At 49.8% G+C, this 24,516-nt stretch overlaps 1 protein-coding gene across 2 annotated transcripts in view; it reads right to left on the bottom strand.

Annotated features, from left to right (window-relative positions):
• Nucleotides 1-1,804: 1,804 nt before the first annotated feature.
• Nucleotides 1,805-24,516, bottom strand: part of GCN1 (GCN1 activator of EIF2AK4) — a 58,489-nt gene continuing 35,777 nt past the window's right edge. For both annotated transcript variants that reach the window (XM_040443717.1, XM_040443716.1), the window contains 22 exons: nt 23,517-23,696; nt 20,660-20,880; nt 19,182-19,250; nt 18,840-18,978; nt 18,554-18,750; nt 18,214-18,356; nt 16,151-16,268; nt 15,823-16,038; nt 14,134-14,298; nt 12,812-12,973; nt 12,433-12,525; nt 12,060-12,203; nt 11,695-11,964; nt 11,340-11,453; nt 10,668-10,898; nt 8,730-8,923; nt 8,473-8,587; nt 6,258-6,354; nt 5,767-5,915; nt 5,115-5,222; nt 3,034-3,252; nt 1,805-2,513 (listed from right to left, as the gene is read on the bottom strand). In XM_040443717.1, the coding sequence (XP_040299651.1) occupies nt 2,388-2,513; nt 3,034-3,252; nt 5,115-5,222; nt 5,767-5,915; nt 6,258-6,354; nt 8,473-8,587; nt 8,730-8,923; nt 10,668-10,898; nt 11,340-11,453; nt 11,695-11,964; nt 12,060-12,203; nt 12,433-12,525; nt 12,812-12,973; nt 14,134-14,298; nt 15,823-16,038; nt 16,151-16,268; nt 18,214-18,356; nt 18,554-18,750; nt 18,840-18,978; nt 19,182-19,250; nt 20,660-20,880; nt 23,517-23,696 (3,470 nt within the window). In that variant the 3' untranslated portion in view covers nt 1,805-2,387. The remainder of the gene's footprint in view (nt 2,514-3,033; nt 3,253-5,114; nt 5,223-5,766; nt 5,916-6,257; nt 6,355-8,472; nt 8,588-8,729; nt 8,924-10,667; nt 10,899-11,339; nt 11,454-11,694; nt 11,965-12,059; nt 12,204-12,432; nt 12,526-12,811; nt 12,974-14,133; nt 14,299-15,822; nt 16,039-16,150; nt 16,269-18,213; nt 18,357-18,553; nt 18,751-18,839; nt 18,979-19,181; nt 19,251-20,659; nt 20,881-23,516; nt 23,697-24,516) is intronic.

Genomic DNA, 24,516 nt, shown 5'->3' with positions numbered 1-24,516 from the left:
CTCTGGGGACAAACTGCCATTTATTAGCCATATGATCCCAGGGGAATGACTTCTCTCCCTAAATTCCTTCCTCTGGAAAACAGTAACCACAAGAGAACCTACTTCATGGGTTGAGGAGATTAAATGAAAAAAATGCCAAATGTCATCAGTGATAATCACTATTATAACATTGAGAACAAGAGATTCTTAGAGCTTCTATCCCAAATACCTCATTTTACAGATGAGAAAACTGGCCCAGAGAAGTCCGACGGCTTGCCCAAGGTGAAATAGCTCTACCAACCACCAGGGCAAATAGTTTTGCTTCTCTGCTGCCAAGCTCCACTTCCTTCGGGATGTCCAGGGCTGCTGTTTCTAGGATTGCTAGGCCTCCCTCCGGGTCGAGAGGGTCTTCTGTGCCTGCTCCACTGTCCTGTGACAGCCCTTCGAGGCTCATTTCCCAGGAACCCACGCCCTCCCTGCAGACTCAGGGAATGCAATTCAACATGCTCCGGGAGCCTTTGAGTCATCTCTGTCTGTGAATCAACCTCCGTCCATCCATCCTGAACAGAGAGATCTCATCCTCCTCCAGTTTCTGGAACAGAACCTGGTGTTTTTCCTTTGGATTTTGCTTACTGAGTGTCTTCCACCTCTAAGAACATCAGATTTCCCTCCCAGTTTCATACTGGGGGCTGAACGTCTGAGATGGACATAAGCATCTATTCTGAGATCCTGGCGGAAACGCTGAAGACTATCCCTCAGGGGCTTACCAGAGCTTTTCCAGCCACACCCCCCTCACACAGAAACTTCATCTGCCTCGCCAGAGCTAACTGGCAGAGGTGACCACATGTGCACACAGCTTGCTGGACATACGCCCCAGGGAACTGAGAGGACACTGCTGACCATCTGAATCCCAGAAGCAGGGAACAGTTCCCATGGCTACCAAAAGCTGCACCCATTGGCTGCTTTGGCTATTGGGACTGACTCAGCCGACCTCTCAAGGTCCCCTGCCGCCCTGGGAGTCTACAATTACATTGAGCCAGCTGAGACCATGCCTGCTACAAGAAAATAGGAAGTCCTATGACATATAAGGCTCAGGCATAGAAAGCAAGGATTTCATCAGAAGTATCTCAGAGGTCACCTTGTCTTATTTATCAGAAGTGCTGAGTCACAGGGCTACTTTCTACCTTTGCTGCATTAATAAGCCAAGCCTTGCTTTTTTTGATAGAACACTTTAGACTTTTTACAAAATGAGCTCGCTACCACATTTAATCTTCCTTTCTTTTACAGCTCTGACCAGTAATTTCGGTAGAGGTTTATTCCATACTGTGACCAGGGACACAGCCCAGAAAAACTTGCGTCACTGGGCCCAGAAGGGCGTGCTCCGTCAGACAGGACATGTGGATCACGAGCCTTCTAAGAACCAGGAGGAAGGAAGTCATTCATAAAGGAGACAGATGCTGAACTGCAACTTTTCTTTCCTTCGGCAAGTCCTCTAACTACAGCAATGTGGTTCTTTCTTACTCTGCAGAAGGGATGGACTTCTCTTTAACACCTGACTACCAGAAGCTCCCCCACCTTTCTGAGTCAGGACAGAACAGGCAAGTGGCCAATTCAACCCCTGCCTTCTCTATGCTCAGTGAAATCACGGGATCCAACCTCAGGACAGAGAAGTGCATAAATCTCTACGAGACTTCCAAGAGCAGAAGAGATGCCCAAGAGTCAGAATGCTGCCGGTGCTCACAAGAGCGTTGCAAGTGTCGCCTTATTCCTGATGCACAAAGCTTCATGTTTAATGGATGCTTGGAGATTTGTATAAATCTGCTTGTATCGAGATTAAATCAAAGCCTTTATTAAAACATTCCTCCTTCAAACAACCTGCATTTAAACCAATACCCCTCCCTGACTTGTGAATTGCCAGGGCATTGCGAGTATGTCATGTTCACCTGACAGGGGTCAGATCCAATCGGGCCACACAACATGGCAAAGCCACGCCAAGACACAGCACACCAGGCCGACCTCCACGGTTCAGTGCCCCACTCAGGATCTAGGCAAAGGCTAGTAGCACTGGCTCCCGAAGCAGAACTCAAGCACAGGAGAAGAGGATCCAGAAGTCTGACCCCACCTGTTCCAGACCCAGCCATGCTCAGCCGGATGATCAGCTCTTGGCTACCACTTGGTGAGGCTCACACATGTGCTTTTGTCTCTTCTCCAAAGAAAAGGGTGAGAGATGGAGGAGGCAATTTTCAGTTGTGTGTGGGTTTGATTTAAGGCTTTGGCTGTGGTCTGTTGAAATATTAAAATACTTTCTGGGAACGCCATCTCCTAAGCTCCCCATCGGAACAAACGTATTTTCAAAAATGAAAACATTGAACAAAGAGGTGGAGCCCGGGCGGCGGGGCCTGGGCCTATCAGGTCAGGATGGTGTCGTCCACCTGCTCTGTGGAGTCGGCCTGGCTGGCCAGCTTCTTCAGGGACCTTCGGTTGCACTCATTCAGCATCTCCAAACTGGCCACGTCCAGGATCTTGGAGAGGGCCTGTGGGGAAGATGGAAATGAGGAGACGTAGTCAGAAAATACAGCTTCAGGTTTCTCCAAGCCAAGGCAAAAATGAACATTAACCTCAGAACTAGCACTGCTGTGGACTCCGGCAAAATAAGGGGAGTCCGATGGATCCCTGGGAAGCCAAGAAAACCACACCTCATGCTTTTCATGTGCTGAGGCGGGGAGTCGAAGGGCTTTCAGTGCTCTAAATATGGTGGGGAGAGGAGTGCATGAACAGGGCTCCCTCCTGGGATCCGTTCCACACGTTCAGATGCCAAGTGAGACTTTATTTGGATTTCTCCAAAATAGGGCTCTGTTGCCGAAAGAAGCCTGAACACCACAGGAACAGAGGAATGTTTTCAGGCACTAGACCAGTCACCTGACCACAATCTGCCTCTCGACACTCAGCATATGAGGTGGTGGAATATGATGCTTAAAGACTACCATGCAGTAGAGCCGTGTGCCGAGCACCCACAGCAGGCCCTGGAGGGACACCCCAGTCCCAGGCTCCCACCTGAAACACCTCTTCGCCCTGCCGCATCTTGAGGAGATTGACGATCGCCTGGTCACTGTAGGCTCTCACGACAGTGTTTTTATCCTTGGTGTTGTCGAGAAGAGCCTTTAGGATGGGTTTGATGGCCTGGGGGTCCAGGGGAGGCAGCGGGTCCTTGTTGGCCCACCAGATCATCTTCTCAGCCACCAGCCTGATGTCACTGGATGGGTTCTGCAGACACTAAGAAGACCATAAGCTTTTAGTTAGGCACATCCAATCTGTTTTTCAAGGAAGCCCAAATTTCTGCCCTGACATTCCCTCTTCATCCAGAAACTGACCCCAATGCTCGCTTCCAATGGCTTCCTTTCCCATCTTGGGGGGGTAGGGGGGGGGCAGTGACAGGTTCTGACTCAGCCCATCTCCTTCTCCCACCTCATCTCATGCTACTCTCTCCCTTTTTCTCACTACTCTTGGTCCACGCAGGGCTATCACTTCCTCGGGGACACCAAGCTCCTTCCCGCCTTCGGGCCTCCACCCTGACTGGTCCCACAACCTGGGATGTGCCTGCCCGGGGGTCCTCACATGGTTGGCTCCTTCTCCTCCTACAGGCCTCAGCTCAAGTGTCAGCCCACAGAGGTCTCCCATAACAACCCTCTCTAAATTAGGGCCCTCCTCATCCCCATAGGCTTTTTGTGTACCTCCAACTCTACAGATCTTGTCTGCTCCATGCACCTCTATGCCTTGAGGGTCTAGCCCAGCGAGGTACACAGAGGATCTTCAGTAAACAAACACTGATGAACAGCTGCATGCAAGGTGATGCTGTTACATGGGCTCAATCTAACAGGGGCCCTGAGAACTCTCAGCAGGGCTGCAGGCGTCTGCAGGATGGGGCAATCCCCCTTTGGAACCTCACTATTCAAATTGAGGTCCACACACCAGCAGCACTGATACCGCCCAGGAACTGGTTACAAAGGCAGAGTCTCAGACTTAGCCACACCTCTAAAAATGCAGATTCTCGCTCTGATTTGTGTGCACAATTTCTGAAAAGCTTGCTTTATTACACAGGCAGCAGGGTCCCCAGTGTCCAGCTCCCAGGCTTTCCTAATTGACACCTTACAGCCACCACAATAACAATAATAAGCACCATGCCAGCTAAAAGGAGTCAGGGAAGAAAAGACTTACTAAGATTTGAACCCAGCACGAATTCGGGCCCTGCGTCAGGCTCTGTGCTGACAGCTCAGAGCCTGGAACCTGCTTCACATCTTGTGTTTCCCTCTCTCTCTGCCCCTCCCCCACTCATACTCTCTCTTCACTCTCAAAAATAAACATTAAAAAAAAAAAAAAAAAAAAGGTTTGAACCCAGGTCTGTCCCAAATTTTACTAAATCCAGATGCCTGGAAGGAATACCTCAGATAGTGGTTCTTAAAGTCTTATGTGCAAAATATATAAACAGCTCTCAAAACTTCAGTATTAGGAAAGAAAAAACACAATTTTAAGAACAGCAAAAGATATCAATAAACACTCTACCAAGTGAATGTGGGGATAGCTAATAAGCACATAAAAATTGTTCTACATCAGGGCGTCTGGGTGGCTCAGTGGGTTGAGTGTCTGACTTGATTTTAGCTCAGGTCTTGATTTCACAGTTGCAAAATCAAGCCCCAAATCAGGCTCCATGAGAGGCACGGAGTCTGCTTAAGATTCTCTCTCTCCCCAGCTCTGCCCCTCCCCTACTCGCACTCAAAAAAAAAAAAAAATTGTTCTACATCATTAGCCATAAACAAATGCAAACTAAACCACAATATGATACTATAGTACACTTTTGAGAAAGGATAAAATTAAAACCAAAAAAAAAGTTAAAAAAAACAACAACAAAATAGTGATTCTTAATTTGATTTGGGGTTACAGGTCTACTTGAGAATCTGACAAGTCAGGCACTCTTCCGGAGGAAAAAAAGCACACAGAATCACTTTTGTGTTCCACTCCCAAGGGTTCAGAGACCTCCCAGAGCTCTCCGCAGAGAAGTCCTAGAACACAGTCAGACAGCACACTCCAGTGTTCTTTGGACATGGGTCCTTCTCACAAGCCAGGCTGCCCCTACTCACCTTAATGAACAGGCTGGAGAGTTTGGCTGGCAACTGTCCTCCCCCTGTCTCGATGTGATGCTTCATCAGGAATCCCATGCCCCGGATCCCGCTCACTGCGATGGGGATCTGTGGGGACAGGAAAGAGCTGGATGGCACAGCACCCTGCCCCTTCCTCGGAGCAGCAGGGCCAGGCTCTGTCTCATCCCCAGGAACCTCCAGGACACTGGCCCCTCATATAAGCACCCCTGCTATACACACACACACACACACACACACACACACACACACACAACTTCACATCCAAGACTCTTTGACAGCTTTCTTGCAGACAGCTTTCTTTGCTTCCTGGCTATGAAGCAAACAAAGCCTGTGTGCACTGCTTCCCAAGAACAGGGTTCAGAGAGCTTCTGACATGGAAGGGACCTCTAGACACTCCTACTTAAACTCCTCATTGTTTACAGATGACAGAACTGAGGCCCAGGGAGACCAAGTAGTGGTCCAAGGCCACAGAAAGTTACTGGCAAAGGCAAAATTTGAACCCAGGCCTCTCACCGCCCAGTCTGCAGTAGAGCCCCTCCCCCGCCCCTTGTGCAGTGAGTGTCAGCAAGGATACAGCTGTGGAATTTGGGCTAGGGAGGGGGAGAGGGGTGTGGCTGCCCCAAAGCCTTACCCTGTCTGCCATGGCATTGCTGAGGATCATGTCCTGAACTTCACTGCTATACCTGCCCGCACAGAGTCTGCTGGGAGCCACGTTCACAGCCACAGACAGTGCCAGGCTCCGTCCATGCCGAACCATCCAGTCAATGCCAGACACATCCGCTGAGTGGAAGGACACAACCGGGTCAACCTGCACTTTACACTATGCCCCTACCAGCCATGCAGCCCCCAGGCCTACCCTACCTAAGCCCAATGGAAATCCCAGTCCACTGCACACGGACCCCCCTGCCCAATGTGGCACGTTATGAAAAGGTCTCTCTCAAGCTGCTTCAGACTCGCAGCCACGTTCCCGGAGCAGAGACGTGAGGGACTATAGGACCACTGGAAACTCCATTTTGTTTTAAGAGCTGGATTCCCCAAGGAGAGACTAGCTGCCAGAAGACCCCCCCGAGGGAAAGGGGAGACAAGGCCCTGCAGGGGGTCCCCAGTGCACAGGAGACCTACCCAGCAAGCACTGCTGAAGGACAGCGCTGAGCTCCTCTTCAGTCAGAAAGGCACACAGCTCGCCCAGGCAGCCGGCCGAGGAGATGCGAGTGTTGTCCTGACAGAGCACAGAAGGGAGCAAAAGCCGGCGTGAGCTGCACCACCAGCTGCAAGGTCAGTGGGGCCAGCAACTGCCCAGGATGGAGGGCAGGGGAGAAGGCAGAACGAGGCGACTCCAGACTCCTGTCCCCACTCCAGGCACGTGCGCTCCTGCTGCCAGAGCGGGACTGCCATTCATGGCAGCCGCCACTGGGCGTGGAGCAAACAACCACACACCCAGCACTTCTCTCAATTATAGAAAACTCCAGTGTGCGTGCATATGGTAATCATCATCACAATGGCAATAATACCCGTATTTACGTAGCACCTCTCTTCTTAGAAAGTCAGAACATTTTCCGCGTATTATCTCAATTACTATCAACAGCTCTGGGAGGCAGCGAGGGGCGGCCCCTGCCCACATCACTGGACGTCACCTAGAGAACTGCTCTGAGCTCCTTTCCTTCCAGCCCCGCTCCCCTGCCAACCTTGTGTGTCATCTTGTGTCCAGAGCGACACCCTGGAATCTCTCTACTGTGTCAGTGCCCTAGCACCACCTCCCTTATTCAGGTTTGTCCTAGGAAGTCAGAATGAAGCCACTAATCAACCTAAGGAGGACAAGCAAAAGCTGAGCATTTCCTGTCAAAATCAAAGCCAGATACACAACCTGCTCCCTGCTGCTCCTCCCTAGCCAACTAATCACGGGATAGCAAGGGAGTGGATTTTTAAGATACATACTATGTTATTAATAAGTGCCAATCTGATGTGCACACAGACCACAAACCAACCCACCAACCAAGGACTAATGACCTGCTGAGTGGCTAATGCCAGGCTGGCACCCTGGTTGGCCACCATTGATCCAGGGGAAGCTCTGAGTTGGGGGGAAGATGGTCTGACCACTGTTTGCACCTCTGAGCTCCAGGCAGAAGCCCAGGTGCCAAGCAAGGCTAAAGCTGGCTCTCTCTGACGCCCACTCTCTCCAACAGGATCTATTTTAAGCTCCACTGTGGTGAAATGCAAATTGGCCTAAACACTAACTTTTGCTTGCACTGGGCATGGCCCTGTAAAAACCCTCACAGAGAAGGGGGGGGCCTCTAGTCAGGGAGCAGCAGGTGGAATGAGGCCAGATTTCCACAGCCGTGGTAAGCCCAGCAGCAACAAGGGCTGGCCCCACTGAGTGCGCTACAAGTGCAAACCATGTGAACCCACAGGCTCAGTCCAGAGATTAACCCCACAACAGAGGGCTGTCAGAGGAGAAAGAGAAAATTCTTATCTAGACTCAGTCGCTGGGCAGCCAACGAGTACTTAACACACGCTTCCAGGCTGGGAAAGGAAGGGCCGTGCTGGAACGGAGACAGCACCGGGGGTCCCAAAGCTCAGACTGTGGCTGACTCCACCTTGCTAGGGCATGGCCCCAGGCAAGTCTCACCCTCTCCAACAGTGCTAAGACCTCCGACCTGGTGTCCCAGACACCAGATGCCAAATTTCCTTTTTATTTTATTTAAGGTGAGAGAGAGAGAAAGAGAGAGAGAGAGAGAGAGAGAGAGAGAAAAAGCAGGAGAGAGGCAGAGAGAGAGATCATCCCAAGCAGGCTACAAACTGTCAGAGCAGAGCCCGAAGCAGGGCTTGAACTCACAAACCGTGAGATCATGACCTGAGCCAAATAGAGAGTTGGATGTTTAACCAACTGAGACACCCAGGCACCCTCCCAGATGCCAAATTTCTTAAGGGCTGTGACCATGCTTGCTTCACCTCTGCGAAAGACCCTTTGTCTCAGCAAATGTTTCCTGAACCAATAAACGAATGTCTTCATTTTACACACAGGGAAAGGAAAGGCAGAGAGGGAAAGTGGCTCGTTTAAGATTGCATGGTAAGTTCACAAGAGCTCCTTACTTTCCTTACTGTGAAAACCTTACCTTCCTTATCTGTGAAACAGAACAACCAATACCAACACTACCCGCCCTGTCTCCCTCACAACCAAATGCCTGTTAAACCATAAAGAGTGATAGGAGCATCAGGAATGATTATTACCACTGAGCAGGCAGCAGTTCTTCTAACACAAAACAGACATGTCGACCAAAGCAAAGAGAAGGGGGAACCAGTAGAGCCCACCAGCCCTGCCATCCACCTGCAGCCATACCTCGTCGTGTCCCAGCATGCTCAGCAGGAGCGAGACAATGTTTTTCCGGATGACCACGTCCACTTTGGCCCCTGCTCCCTGAATCACAAACCTCAGGGCCTGCAGCATGGTGTCCCTACAGAACCAACGCATCCAACTTAAACCCCTCGCTCTTCTTCACCACTGCTCCCTCCCACACAGGCCCAGCCCGGCCCCAGGAGGCTTCAGCATCCGCCTGGCCTCCTCACAGCCACAACACTGCCCCAGCAGCACCTCACCTGACACCTGGGTCTTCCATGACACGGATTCCATTCAAAAGCTCTGTGAAGAGGGGGTCCACCTTGATGTGGATGGAGATGAGCTTCCCCAGAGCATCAGCAGCCTTCAGGCGTACCCCCCGGTTGGAGTCCTGCAGGGCTTTGGTAAAAGTGGTCTGCAGCTGGGGCAGGAATGGCTTCAGGGCAATCCCGACCTGTTTGAGAAACCCACATAAGAAACTACGGGTGTGGTGGAGTCCAAGGCCACAGTGTGCGACAGATACGAAATCAATCAGAAACCACCATGAGCTCTCGCACACAGGCTAGGAGTAGATAGATACTCCCGCAGAGAGGGCAGCCAGCACGGACAGGTCCTGCTCAGCCCCGCTATCACCACCTCCAAGGGAGCCACTGGTTGGCTTAAGTGGAGACCAGTCCACACGGACAAGCAACTTGAAACCTCTATCCCCAAATACATGAAAGAGCAGCGCAGGTGATGGCTGTCAGCCCCACCGAAGACCTGTTCCAATGCCAAGACAGGGCAACGGACCAGGTGTGTAAGGGCAGGTATCATCTTCTGAGCAATAGATATGCATGGTGAGCACTGACACTGAGCCCTAAGAACAATCCTATGAAACAAATGACCTCAGAAAGTCACCCCTCCCAAGAATGAACATTTACTTCTTCCTAAATGGGAAAAATCAAAGCAGCTGTTTGGAAGTGTGAAAATACTGGGGTCAGGGGCTGCAGGCTGCTGGGAGGCACACCATGGAGTGAAGCTGGTAAACGGGAGGTAGGAACCATCTGGCCACAGATGACATCGACTCATGGGCCTATGGGACAAATTCTGGGAGGAAAGGGCTCTGTTTGTACACAGAGTTCTAAAACACCACAGAAAAGAACAGCACAGAACACAGGTGAAAATGACACTTAATTTTTTAAAAAAGATACTATCTTCCATAGAATAAGGCCGATGCTCACAATGCCACATCTTATCTGGGAAGACGCTCCCCACATCTTTCCCTCAAAAGGGGCAAAAAAGCTACAAATTTTAAGCTTGCTTTTGTTTCCAAACCTCGAGTAAGAATTCAAAAAAAAAAAATTGTTTTTATAACAACAAATCTCAGTTCTGCTTATAATTTGTTTAAATCCTAAAGGACTTAATTATCGCCCCGTAAAATGTCAGAAATGGTTAACATGCTGGCTCTTTGCTTCTTACACTTTTGGCAAAGACTGAAGTTACTCCAGCTGCTCTCAAGACTTCCTTTTCAGTCCCTCATCAGACCCTTTGCATCCCTCTTTATGAGGCAGCAATAAAAAGCGGAAATATATGTAAACTGTGTAATTGCAATTATGTGGCCTTGGATTTTCTCCTTTGAACCAACAGTTCTTCAAAAAACACCAATGAGCAGGGGCGCCTGGGTGGCTCGGTTGAACGTCCAACTCTTGATGTCCAGCTCTTGATCTTGGTACAGGTCACAATCTCATGGTTTGTGAGTTCAAGCCCCGCATCGGGCTCTGTGCTGGCAGCATGGAGCCTGCTTGGGATTTTCTTTCTCTCTCTCTCTCGCTCAGCCCCTCCCCTGATCTCTCTCTCAAAATAAATAAACATTAAAAAAATTTTTTACAACCCACAAAACAGCAACTAGCATTAGTCTGGCACGCTCAGGATGCGTCAGGCACCACCTGACACCACCTTCTCTAGGCCCCACAGCTCTTCATTGGCAGGCAGCAGCAGCAGCACTTCCAAATCAAGGGTGAGGGCACAAGCTCAGAGGTTACCATACTTTCCCAAGGTCATTCTGGCACAGTGTGAGTCTAGCGTCTAGCATCTCGACTCCCTCTGCCATGCTGTTTCTCCATAATAAGCTCAACGTCCTGCCACATGACACCAACCGGCAGACAGATCAGTTCTTGAAGACCCAAATGGACCAAGAGGTGAATGTGTCAGTGGCTCACCTTGGCCAGCAAGAGGCTGAGTGTCTCAAGCAGGGCTGCCTTTACGTTCCAGCTGAACCGGTCCCCCAGGATGCGGATCAGAGGCCCAGTGATGCTGACCACGGAGGGCCTCAGGGCGTCAGCTGAGGTCAGGCGGATCACCAAACCTAAAGCTTTGGCCGCTTCCTCTTTCTGTTCCGGGCTGCCAGTCAGGACGCCCTCCCGCAACACTGGAAGGATGGAGGTTACTCCCTGACGAGAGAACCACACACGACAGTCAAATCTCAAAGGCACTGGGTCCAGGGGTCTCCTATCCAAAGCACGCACCCCTGTCAGCCATCCTTTCTGTGATTCCCTGACAGAGACTGCTTCTGGTGCCAGGGTAACAGCCTGAGAGGGTGCCGGCTGAGGAACAGTCTTGACAGGGCAGTGATGAGAAGGTAACAGCTCTGGTGGGCCTAGCACACATAGGTATACCTGCTGTCTCCTCTGTGACTCACTTGCTCTGGCCGTGGTGGCCTCCACAACTTACACTGAAGGCAGCACAGACCCTATCCCCATATGGCCACCGTGGGAAAGAAACACGCTTCCGTGAAAGGCCCTAAGTCAGCTGCTCTACCACAGACCCGGGACTGCGGGTGGAGGTGGAGGAAGGCCATATGCCCACAGCACCCTCACGAGGCCCTGGCTTACCTTCTTTGGGAGGCAGAACCCTGGCACATGCTCGCCTTTGCTCTCATTCCCTATGAGCCGGATTTCTTTGTGCAGTTCTTCAATTAGTGCCAGTTGGTTGCCAGCATCGAGCTTCTGTGGAAGGCCAGGAAAAAGCAGAGAGGATGTCAGGGTTCTGAGTACAGCCCTCCCAAGATGGCTTCAAAGTAATACCTCAGGGGGAAGAGTGTGGGGGGAGTATAAGAAAGACTGGCCATGGATTGATAAATGCTGAAGCTGGCTGACAGGTACGTCATGGCCTATTTTAAGAGTCTAATCTTCCAAGCGTCTGGCATGGTCTATAATCAAAATCTGCTGCAGTCAGCAGTCCCCTCACCTTGGTGATGGCATTCAGGGCATCCCAGCTCTCCTCCAGAACCACCGGGCTGGAGTCGTTGAAGAGGCGGATCAGGCCGGACACCAGGCTCCGCAAGTGGCTGGTGTAGTCAGCCTTCGAGCGTGAACAGTAAATGTTGAGGATGATGGCGGCAGCCTGCCTCATGCCCACCTCAGGGCTTCGGGTGGCTTCCAGCAGATCCTCGATGATGATCCGGTGCCCAGTGTCATCCTCTACTGAGAGGATCACAGCCTGACAGTTGGCCATCTCCTGAAACCACAGGGGACACCCAGACTGAGCACAGCTCCTCAGGGGCAGGCCAGGACAGCTGACAGAAAGCTGCCAGGAGTAATCGTGACACTCACCAGCTGCTCGTCCGGAGTCCCAAGTTTCTCCTTCAGGGCCAACATGACTGCCGGGAGGATCACTCCAAGGTGACGGGTCAAGGCGTCGCCAGCCACAGACGAAAGGAAAGCCAGCACCCGGGTGTTGACAGGCGGAGTCGTCAGCTGTAGAATGATGAACAAGGTCAGCTCAATGAATGCCGCTCCATGCTGGCCACCGTGCTAGACTCTTAGGAGATCCCATGGCCACTGTTGAGGGCTAAGTGTCTGCTCCAGGGCCCCCTGCACCCACCACCAGCCTTCCCCAACATCTGAGTCCAAAAGGTCTCCATAGCAGGCCTGGAAATAATCATGTAGCCGCGGCCAGGGGGTGCTTGCTGCAGGGTGGGATTACCTTGGGCACGAGGTAGGGAAGCACCACACGACTCTTGATGGCCATAACTTGCTTCAGACCATCCAAGGCAAATTCTGACACTTCCTCATCATCCTGCACAGGAGCACGGAGGGCAATGCTGAGGAGCTGGCTCCTGTCCCCAGCTCTGCTGTCTAGACCAGCCACCGCCAACTTCCTTCACCACTTTCCTCCCTTCCTCCTACCGCACCCACATTTACTGACTATCGAAGGAGAAGCACAGAGCCAAATCTGAGCCCGCTGCACCCACTCCCTTGGGGGGCCCACACTGCGGCTGCCTTGGCAGAATGAGCCCCCCTGCATTTTGCTTCTACAGAGACAGTAAAAGCCAAACTGGTAGGTGTGTGGCAGATCCACTCACCAGCTGCTTTAGTAAAAATGGGAGAATGTCCTCCAGAGCCTGGTGGCCAATGGTGGAGTGCAGCTGCTCGAAGGTCTTGGCCGCTGCTTCTCTGACCTCCTCCAGAGGGTCACACAAAGCCTTCCTCGCCGTGGGTACAAGGGACTCAGAGAAATACAGCACCTGCAACGGAATCCGTGCACTGTACCTGATGCAGCAGAGGCAAGGAAGGAGTGGAAGCAAGCAAGGGAGATGGACGAGGACCTCTGGCCTAGCCAGGCCACCAGCATCCCTTGGCTTGACTCTTAACTTAGTGGTTCTCACTGAAAATGAGCAAGCATACGAACGTAGAGAGGATATGCAGTCTCCACCTGAGGAGTCGGATTTTAAGTGAGTTCTCCAGATACTCTCCATCTCCCACGAGAGCTCCTTCCCACGGTGAGGCCCTGCATGGCATGGCTCCCTCTCCCCTGATTCTTTCTTTGGCTCATCCTCTTGGAAATCTCCCAAGTCCTTCAAGACTCAACTCAAAAAATTGCTTCTCTGTGGCATCTCTGGGGCTACTGCGGGGCCAAGGATAGCTCTGCTCCCTCTGGAAACGGTCCCCCCGAAGCAGAGCGCACTACAAACAGAATCGGGGGACTGATTATGTATCGGCCTCACCGCCGGCAAGGTCTCAGCCTTTGAGAGGACTCAGTAACTATTCCATGAATCGCAACTCTAGTTGGTGACAGAATTTATTTACATTCTTTGCAAAATGCAAACGTAAACCCCCAGTGAATATAATACTTCTACCGATACACTCAGCAGAAGGTGCCAGTAGATCAGAGAATCAGCAATGGCCACATGCTTAACGTTTCTGACTAGCCAGCCACTTCGTAACTTTTATGCCAACTGAGAGCCCTATGCCTGCTCAATCTGTTTCCCAGGCGTGTTTTGAGGATCACCCTCAGAAAGGAAAGTGAGTGCAAAGATCGCCAGCCCCATGAAAGTGGCTGCTATGGGACGATAACATTGTCGGAAACGACACACTTCCACCCACTGGGAGCGTAACACTCATCTGCTCTGCTCCCTGTAAGAACGTGTGCAGCCCTCCCGCTCCCACAGCACCAGCACACGCACATGCGCACGGCCTCCCTTCCCTGCCAAGGACACTGCACATTTTAACTGTAGTGCAGTAGTGACACAAAAGGGATTAAACTGGAGAAGCCTCAGTAGTGGTGAGAAAAAGATCATCACCAATTTCTATGGGCCACTCAGGAGTCCCTAGTGATACGGCTTTTCCTGGAACCTGCCCCCAGCCCTGAGTCAGGTCACCCGCGAGGCCCTAAGAAGACACTCACAGCGTCTCGGCTGGTGGACTTCATGATCTCGCTCAGTCCGATGCACACACCCTGCCTCTCGTCGCTCTTCTGAGACCTCAGGCCTTCCTCAAGGATGGGGATGATTTCTGGCAGGATTTTCTCCCCTAACTTCCGGACGAGATCGCCCAATGTCCTTGCTGCAATCTGTCAGCAGAGATCAAGCCAGGACATCAATGCCCTGCAAACCCCAGGGCACCTGGAAGACAACTCCAGATTGAAGGCCCTGGACTTAACTTCCCCAGATGCCGTTAGCCCTGAAGAACCGCCAGGGTGCTTGCAAAACACTAAAAAATACAATTATTTCTTTGTATCACACACACCTACACAACCTAAAGCAAGAGCTGGCACCTTCTATATGAATAGGAAACTTATCAGATGCTGCCTGGTCAAGAGTCAATTTCCCTAAATTGATAACTACAGCCTAGAAGTCACCTCACCTCGTGCTCTTGTCCAAGGGGAGCTGAACAGGGCACAAATGTTTTTAAGGAAAAAAAAAAATAAACGATCTCCCCTGAGGCCTCACACAAACCCTTCTTTAGCCAAATACGCAGTTTGCTTGCCAGAGATGGGGGTTGGGAGTAGGTCAAAGGGGACTGCCAGAAGCAAACATGAGCCCAGGCTGGGCCCCTCCTCCCAACCAGAGAACATGCCTGACCCAGCCCCTGCCCCAGCCCAGGTCAGCCTCATCTCACATGCTCACCCCTGTTTCTCATTCCAGACCCAGCAGCCCCCGCCCAGCTTCTGTTGGCTTTTGCACATCCTGCCCTTGTATCTAAAGCACTATTCCCCTGGTCTGGAATTGGCTTTCATCACTACCTCACCTGGTGGGTACTTACTCATCTTTTATCTTCAAGCATCATTTCTTCGGAGAAGCTTTCCCTGACCCCCCCTCCCCCACTGGTCAAAGGCCCTGTTACACACATTTGCAGCACCACGCAGCGTTTGCTATAGCTGTATTTACATCTGTCTGTGTGATTATTTGATTAACGTCCATCTTCTCTACCACAGTGTAGCTCATGAGGAAAAGAACAAGGCTGCTCTTCTTCTCCATTACATCTCCAGGTTTTAGGCCCCTGCTTAGCACATAGTGGTGCTTAATAAATATTTGTTGTGTGAACATTAATAAAAGGAAACCTCCTTTAGAATGGAGTCAGGAGGCCAGAAAAGGGCACTCCCACACCCTACCACTCTTCATCAACTACAGACCCAAAAGGAAAAGATGAATGTTACAGACCGAACAGGAAAAAGCATATACTTTACTAGCCCAGCAGGATGAAGGAAGATTTTCCTCCTCCACCGGCCAACAGCCCAGCCAATGAGAGACAGTCACAACTGAGCCAATGAATAGCCACTACACTTCAAACTCCCAGTTTACTCCAAGAGACTTTTTGTTTATAACAGCCCTCCCGACACCCTCCCTTCCCTCTTTTATAGGGTGTTCCACTCTTTTGTTCAGTGGACTTGACTATAGTTTTGCATGGCTTACATGTCCCAAACTGCAATTCTTTGCTATTGCCTCAATAAACCCATCTTGAAGGCAAAATAACTGGCTGTTTTATCTTTAAGAGTAACTGTTAAATGACTAATAAATAAATGTTCTCTTAGATAGGGGGCTCTAGGCACCCTAGCCTCTGATGCTGGGTCAGAAGCAAGGTCCAGTAAACTTACGGTTCTCTTATCTGCACAGGTGCTGGCTAGGAAACCCAGCAGCAGCCCAAAGAGAGTAGGCAGGATCTCGCGCAAGGTGCGGGGGGTATTAGAGACCACAATCTTCCAGACGTGCAGGGACGCCTGCCGCACAACCAGCTGGGTGTCTGAGCGGCCCATGTAGAGCCCTGCCAACACCCGGTTCCGCCGATCTACCCCCAGGGCAGTGATGATAGCCTACAGCAGTGGAAAAGAAGGGAGAACGCAGGGTGGTGAAGCCTCCAGAGCATGAGTACCAGGGCACATCCCTACCACCACTACGGGTGGAAAACCAACTCGAGGCGCGCACCTTATTGGACTGGGCAGTTCCAAAATTATCATCTTCAGAGGCAGTTTCTGTGGTCATCTTCCCGGTGACCCCTGAGATGTGGAACAGGAGATCCCCAAGGAGCTGAACAGAGCTAAACCTGAGGAAGATGCCAGTAACAGAGTCACACAGTTGCGAGGGGCAATCTTGGGGGACAACTGAGCACTGGGCAAAAAATATACTGGAAGGAAGTACACCTAAAATATTCATGGTGGCTACAAATGTCCACCAATGGATGAATGGATAAAGAAGATGTGGTATATATATATATATACAACAGAGTATCACTCAGCAATCAAAAAGAATGAAATCTTGCCATTTGCAACTACGTGCATGGCACTAGAGGGTATTATGCTGAGCGAAATTAGAGAAAGACAAGTATCATATGACTTCACTCATGAGGATTTTAAGATACAAAACAGATGAACGTAAGGGAAGGAAAACAAAAATAATATAAAAACAGCAAGGGGGACAAAACATAAGAGACTCTTAAATATGGAGACAACAGAGGATTACTGGAGGGTTTGTGGGAGGGGGGATGGGCTAAATGGGTAAGGGGCATTAAGGAATCTACTCCTGAAATCATTCTTGTACCATATGCTAACTAATTTGGATATAAATTTAAAAATAATAAATAATAGGGGCTCCTGGGTGGCTCAGTCAGTTAAGCGTCCGACTTCGGCTCAGGTCATGATCTCGCGGTTCATGAGTTTGAGCCCCACATCAGGCTCAAAGTCCAGTAAACTTATAGCTTGGAGCCTGGAGCCTGCTTTGGATTGTGTCTCCCTCTCTCTCTGCTCCTCTCCTACTTGCACTGTCTCTGTCTCTCTCTCAAAAATAAATAAAAATTTAAAAATTAATTAATTATTAATAAAAATAAATAAATAAATAAGTAAAAATATATTCATGGTGGCTATCGTGGAATGAGAGAAGTTATAGACAATTTTTTTTTTAATTTTAAGAGAGAGAACGTGTGCATGCACACAGAGGAGGGGGTGGAGAGGGAGGGAGAGGGGGAGATGGGGAGAGGGTGAGAGGGGGAGAGAGGGAGGGAGGGAGGGAGGGAGAGAGGGAGAGAGAGTGAGTCAGTCTCAAGCAGGATCCATGCTCATACCAAATCCGATGTGGGGCTCAATCCCACAAGCCTAGGATCATGACCTGAGACAAAATCAAGAGTCGGGGACATTCAACTGACTGAGCCACCTAGGTGACCCTAGAAGATTTTTGTTTCTTTACAGTTTCCCATATTATTTTCTTCCCAAGTTTTCTACTAATGAAGACATATTACTTTAACAATGGGAAAAATCAACATTTTTTAAAAGCATAGGTGAAAGTTTCTGTAATAAAAATTACAACGAAGAGGGAGAGTACAGAAAGAAACATTAACAGAAAATCAGGAATGCTGATCATCGGAAATGATCATCACTAAGAAGAGGCCTAGAAGGATAAACCTTACTTCTCTTCAAATTAAATTAGGTTTATTGTTTTTAATGACTACAAAAATCATAGTCCTATTTGAAGTGAAGATTCAAAAAAACCCATAAAGGGGCGCCTGGGTGGCTCAGTCAGTTAAGTGTCTGATTCTTGATTTTGGCTCAGGTATGATTTCACAGTTCATGAGTTCGAGCCCTGCATCAGGCTCTGTACTGGCATTGCGAGACCTACTTGGTATTCTTTCTCTCTCTCCCTATCTGCCCCTCCCCTGCTTGTGCATGTACATGCACAGATACACACACACACACACTCCCTCTCTCTCTTTCTCTCTCTCTCTCTCACACACACACACACAAAATAATCATTAAAAATATTTTTTAATAAAAAAATAAAATTTTCATACAAACTGAAGAACTGAATAGAGCAAACTTTTCAAAAGAGAATCAGAATAGAGACACTGCTACATGAAACTGGAGAGTCACACTGAGTGCTTAAGAGTGAGAGTCTAGAGAGAGTTGAAAAGAGTTCTCAGCAACATTCCTGCTCCTCGTTTCTCAGAGTTCCCAAAATGCAAAGCCGGGGCCACTGGGTCTTTCCACCCGAGTCCTTGCCTTATTCTCCAAAGATCATCAAAGAGGCCTTGCTCCAGCTGGGGCAGCAGCAGAGCGATGGCTGTCTCGGCGTACATGGAAATGACCCGCTGGCCTGCACGCAGGGCAGTGTCACGCACAAACTCATTCTCATCAGCAAGAGCCTGTGCAGACAGAGGGTGGGTCAGCCAGGGCTGCTTCCCCCAAGGCACCAGACCCAAAGGAAATGGGACTCCCAGAAGAGCAGGATGAGGATTCTTGCCTCCTAGTCCCAGCTGCTAGGGAGCCTAGACTCCAAGGAGAGCACATGCACCCTGCCCCCCTCAGTAATGGTACCCTCAGCATGGTCCCTGGTGCCTACTTTGAGGATACATGGGATGATGGGCCCCACATAAGGAGTGAACTTGTCCCCAAAGGTGATGGGCAGGTAGTTGAACATCATGATATAGCCATCTCGGACATGGGGTGCAATGTCCACTTTGCTGGCTGTAGCCACGATTTCTGGCATCAGCTTTTCCAACTTCTCCACCCCCAAGCCAGCCATGACCTCGGCCAACCCTGTAACAAAAGGACAGAATGAACTCGCTGGATCGGAAGGATCCTAGACAGCATTCCTGATCTGGCCCCTGGGCCTGCCCTGGCCTCACCTTGTGCAGCGCCTGAGCGATCCACAGAGCTCTGCTCATAGGTCAGCGTCTCCATAAGCCATGGCAGCAAGTCCTCAAAGCACGACTCCCCCATGCCCTTCACCATGGCCCCAAGAGCCTTTGCAGACACTGTCCGCACCTGCCAGGTAACCAAGAACCAGGACGGTAGAGTTGCAGCGGCTCAAAACCAGGTGCCCGCACAGGAGCAGGCAGGGGCCCCTAGGGTCTCCTTCCCTCTACCAGACAAATGCAAAAGCAGCTTATAGAGAATTCCCAGGAATCAATTTTCTGAGGAGTGGGCTAAAATAACAAGCTCCTGCCCGCCTCTCCTCCCAGACTCACCTCAGGTACAGGGTCCAAAAGAGAGGCTTTCAGGCCAGGCGTCACGCTTGGCAGGTAAGGAGCTAAGTCCTGCAACAACACAAGAGGTGACTCAGGTGGAGGCCTGGCTCCTGCTTCCTCTGGGTCCTGTTCCGGTGTGGCCATTGACCCACCATTCTGCTGACAAGGAGAGCGCAGCAGGGCTGCTCCCACAGCCAGCAGGGAAGGACAACTGGCAAGGAACCCCACTAACTGGTACCCCAGATGATCACCCAGGAAACCTGTGAGGGATCTGAGGCCCACCCTCAATGGGTAGAGAGAGCCCCCAACTAGAGTTCAATGCTCTTCCTCCTCCTGACCTTATCTCAGGACCAAGGCTTGTCCAGCCTCTGGAATCTAGGAAATTATTTCTGGCACTTTCCCTTCAGAACAGTGTTATCATCTTCCCGTTCTTCACCTTAAAAGGTTTATGTCTCTTGGTATAGCATTCAGCTTTAGGGAACAGTTTTAAATATAGAAAAAGCCTTATGTTCGCTGTAGCATCATTTAAAATAGCAGAAAACCTTGGACAGTATAGGACCGACAACAGGATTATATAAGTTATGGTATATAAATGTATCAGAATATTAAAGAACTATTTAAAAACCAGTTTTGTGAATAACTCATTGTAACTTAAAAATCAGCTTATGTTTAGGAATACAATTTTTTTTGATGTAATAAAAAACATTAGCAGTAACCATTTCCATATTGGAGAACTACAGATACAATTTTTTGTTTCACCAATTTTCCCATTTCCCAAATTCTCTAGGACTAATATGCCTTGTCCACTTTATCTCTTGTGCCCATACCCTCAGCCGGCAAACTATGACTGTGGGAGACAGTGAGCTCACACATGCAGGCCCCTGGGAGCAGGTAAAGTAAATCTCCCAAACTAGGCTAATTTCCTCTAATTTATAGGCTTACAGAAGTAAAAGCTTGTGATAAGAACTGCAAGCAGAGCAGTGGCCACTTTGCCCACATGGGGCCAGGCTGGGCCTTTCTTCCCCCGCAGTCTGTAAAAGAGCCCATGCATGGATGGCCTCATCTGGGGCCTAATCTGACCTAATAAGAGCTTAAACCATTGTGCTCTACAAGATGCCCAGAGTGTCAGGTCACGATCTCACACTCTGTGAGTTTGAGCCCCGCGTCGGGCTCTGTGCTGACAGCTCAGAGCCTGGAGCCTGTTTCAGATTCTGTGTCTCCCCCTCTCTCTGCCCCTCCCCTGCTCATGCTCTCTGTCTCAAAAATAAATAAAAACATTAAGATTAAAAAAAAAAAAATGCCCAGAGAGCCTAGATTCCTACCCTCCACCCCAAAATTGTGCATTTCGTCCCCTAAACATAAACAGGGACAAAAGCCCAGACAGCTCTTCTGTGTCTACTGCGGGCAAGGACCCTGTGCCCTAAACCAGCATCTACTGGTCTGTCCAGCACCAGCGCCAGCGCCAGCTGGGCTGCTACCTTCTGGTCCGTCAGGGAGTACATGTTGCCGATAATCTGGGCTGCCATCTTCCGCGTGTCCGTGGAACGGTCCTGAAAGGCTCTCTGGACAATGGGCATGATGAGGGCCAAGGATGGGGCATCGATGAAGTGAACAAACTTGGTATCCAGCAGGGTCTGCAAGCACTTCTGGGTCTTTCTGGAGGGGTCCGTCAGGGCATCCAGCAGGACAGGGGCAATGGCTGCATGTCCAAACAAGAGAGAAGCTGGTCTACACGAGTCTCAGGAGCGGCAAAACTGCCGAGTCCCCAGAACTACATGGGGTCAGAAGAGAAAGGAGTCCGGGGCCACCCCTCACTGGAACCCCACAAGTCACCAGCTGTGGAAGCCAGCCTGTTTACAAAGAGCAATCCCTGCTCCGCCAGGAAGAAAGTAGCAGCTATCACCCCTTTGCACTGAGCAGCTTGATCTAGCAGGACAACTAGAGTCTGCTTTCAGTGGGAGCTGAGCTGCAGCCACAGTGCTCAGCCTCCGCGGGAGCACAGCTCAGGCACCACAGTGCCTGATCGTGGAAGGGGCAGCCCAGAGTGGTTTTGCAAAGAAACGGTTTTGAGACGCCAAATGCCCCAAGCCAGTGGTGGCAATGAAACACACAATGCTCAGAGGAGTTACACCCAGATAAAACAAGCTCTTCATGTGAGCACCATCAGCCTGGCAAAAGAAATGCCAAGAGAAATACCTGGCTTATCTTTTCCAAAGTCTGGGGAATTCATCCACTGTGAAGACCCATGCTGGCCAACAATTGAAAAAAAAAACAAAAACTAACAACCCGATTAAAAAATAGGCAAAAGATTTTAAGAGTTCTCCAAAGGAGATATGCAAATGGCCAAGAAGCCCACGAAAAAGTTCAACATCATTAGTCATTAGGGAAATGTAAATCGAAACCACGATTAGATGCCACTTCACATGCACTAGGGTGGCTATGACCAAAAAAGACAGACAGTAACAGCGTAGGCAATGAGAACTCTCACACACTGCTGCCGGGAATGTCAAGTGATCCAGCCACTTTGGAAAACAGTCTAGCAGTTCCTGAGAAAGGCAGACAGTTACCATATCATGACCCAGCAATTTCCATTCCTAGGTACCTAAGAGACCTGAACATGTCTAAAAACACCACCATGTACGCAAATGTTTATAGCAGCATTATTTCAAACAGCCAATAAGTAGAAACAACCCAAATGTCCATCAAAAGATGACTTAATAAACAAAACGTGGTCTATCCACAAGATGGATTATTGGGCCATTAAGAAAGCACTGATGCATGCTACAACATGGATGAACCTTAAAAACATTATGCTAAGCTCAAGACGCTAGACACAAAGGGACAAACGCATATGATCCCACTATACGAAGTGTCTGCAACAGGTAAATGCAAAGAAACAGAAAGCCTATTAGTGGCTATCAGGGCCCAGAGGCAGGAAAGGGAATGAAGAGTGAATGCTAACAGGTAGGAGATTTCTTTTTGGGGTGAGGAAAATGTCCTGGAAATAGACTGTGGTGATGCTCGTGTAATTTTGTGAATATACAAAAAAAACACCGAATTGTATACATTTTTAAAAAGTGATTTTAATATTATGCAAGTCATATCTTAATTTAAACACACACACACACACACACACACACACACACACACACACACACACCCACCCACCCACCCCATGCTGGATTCTCAAAATGAAAGCGCTTCCCTTCCTTTGATAGAGATCAAGACTGTTTCCAAGCCTTAGGAATCTCCAAGGCTGTTGAACATTGTAAAAGACAACAAAACCCAAGTATACCTATTCATCCCTTAAAAAACAAAACCACACAGAAAACATCATCTTCTGAATAAACAAAAGTCTGGTAACGCCTGGCTGAACTACATTGAACAATGACCTATGTTCCACACTAAAGCTTAAAAATTCACCTTGCTTAGCGAGGTGGCTGCTGGGTTTTGTTTCTAGAAATCAACCTCTTGCCATCACTCAATCAAGAACCACACGACAGGGGCGCCCGGATGGCTCAGTCGGTTGAGCGTCTCTTGATTTTGGCTCAGGTCATGATCCCAGAGTCATGGCACTGGGCTGAGTGTGGAGCCTGCTTGGGATTCTCTCCCTCTGCCCCTCTCCCCCACAAGCATGCATTCTCTCTCTGAAGTAAATATATTTTTTAAAAAGAACCACACTACAGAGCACAATTAAGGGGAATAACCCTTCCCTAATCTTCCCCTCTATCGCATATCTTCTGCAATGAAACAGAATAGAAAGTTCCCAAAGAATGTATGATGCTGATGTGGCCCAGAATATGTCATTTAATTCTGTTGACTTCAGGGCTCAGCTTAGTGCACAGGATCTCTCAGAGTCAAGCACTTCTGAGCCAATGACTCAGTTTCTCCATTTATGCAGTCAACGATGACAGCTCCAGACCAGTGGCAAAACTACTTCCAAACTACTTCCCACTAATTGTTCTAGAAAAAGGGCTTCCCGGGGCACCTGGGTGGTGCAGCCGGTTAAGCGTCCGACTTCAACCAGGTCACGATCTCACGGTCCCTGAGTTCGAGCCCCGCGTCGGGCTCTGGGCTGATGGCTCAGAGCCTGGAGCCTGTTTCTGATTCTGTGTCTCCCTCTCTCTCTGCCCCTCCCCCGTTCATGCTCTGTCTCTCTCTGTCCCAAAAATAAATAAACGTTGAAAAAAAAAATTGAAAAAAGAAAAAGGGCTTCCCAGAATTTAGAGGTTATTTCAATGTGAGCATATCTGTCCTCAGAGGGCAAAGATCTTTGCTGAATGCCTGTTCCCTGCAGTGTCCGGGGATGGGAGGAGGAGCCAGGGAGAAGCATACCCAGGATCTCCGGATTCCTGATGACGGAGCCGATCTGCCTGAGCGCCTGCTGTCCAGCCTTCTGCACTTTGACATGGGAGTCAGTGAGCACCTCCGTAAGCTTGGGCACGATGTTGGGCAGGCAGGATGACAGCTGCTTGGGAGCACAGTACGCCATTGCCCCAAGCAGCTCCACCGACCCTGCAGATGGCAGACACAGGCCAAGCATGGAATCACTGAGCACAGGCCAGGGAGCCACTTGTGCCAGCTGCCTGAGCAAGGGACAACCGGCCTGCCCCTCTGCAGAGTGTGGCAGACTGCAGACTGTGGCCCCTCAGGCAGTCCCCAGGGGGAGGGGCAAGGAAGTTGGGGGGTGATGTGACTCCAGCAGAGCGAGCACAATGCTCCTGAGTCCTACTGAGCCACAGGATTCTGGGTGTCATGCAAGGCGGTATAGGGAAAAGAGGAGAGACCAGGATGGGGGAAAACCTGGCTGAGTCCTGGTGGTGGTCTAAGGCCGATTCACTGAATCTCTCTGGCCTAGTTTCTTTATTCACATGTGAAGAAACTCATATAGATCTGTGATTTTTCAAACTGCAGGGCAAAGCCTGAAGGACTGAGGGGAAGGCCAAAGGAGAGGTCAAGTAGGAAGGCCCCAGATCTTGACCCTGCCCAAACCAGAACAGCTCTGCTTGTATCTGCTTTGCATATTTGGATGCCAGATAAGATTCTATTTTTAAAAAGGAACTTAAGGGGGAAAAAACTTTAAAGTCACAGAAAGTAGCCACAGACTAATTTTAAGGCTCTGGGATTTCCTCGCTGAGGGCAATGGTTCCTGCCAGGGGCCTGTTCTTTGCATGAAAGCGCACAAATTATTGAAGGACTGAGGCGCATGATGACTCAGAGGGTCTTGGCCTTGCCCATGGGCTGGGGAGCACACATGCACAGGACAAGACCCCTAGATGGCTTCCTGGATCCCTGCAAGGGCAGTCTTCAGAAAAGGAAGTTGGACAGAGACATA

This window comes from Herpailurus yagouaroundi, unplaced genomic scaffold, assembly GCF_014898765.1.
Source record: "Herpailurus yagouaroundi ecotype Mexico unplaced genomic scaffold, PumYag 191, whole genome shotgun sequence".
NCBI lineage: Eukaryota > Metazoa > Chordata > Mammalia > Carnivora > Felidae > Herpailurus > Herpailurus yagouaroundi.
Note: the sequence above shows the minus strand (reverse complement) of the source record. Positions and strands in the feature narration are given on the sequence as shown.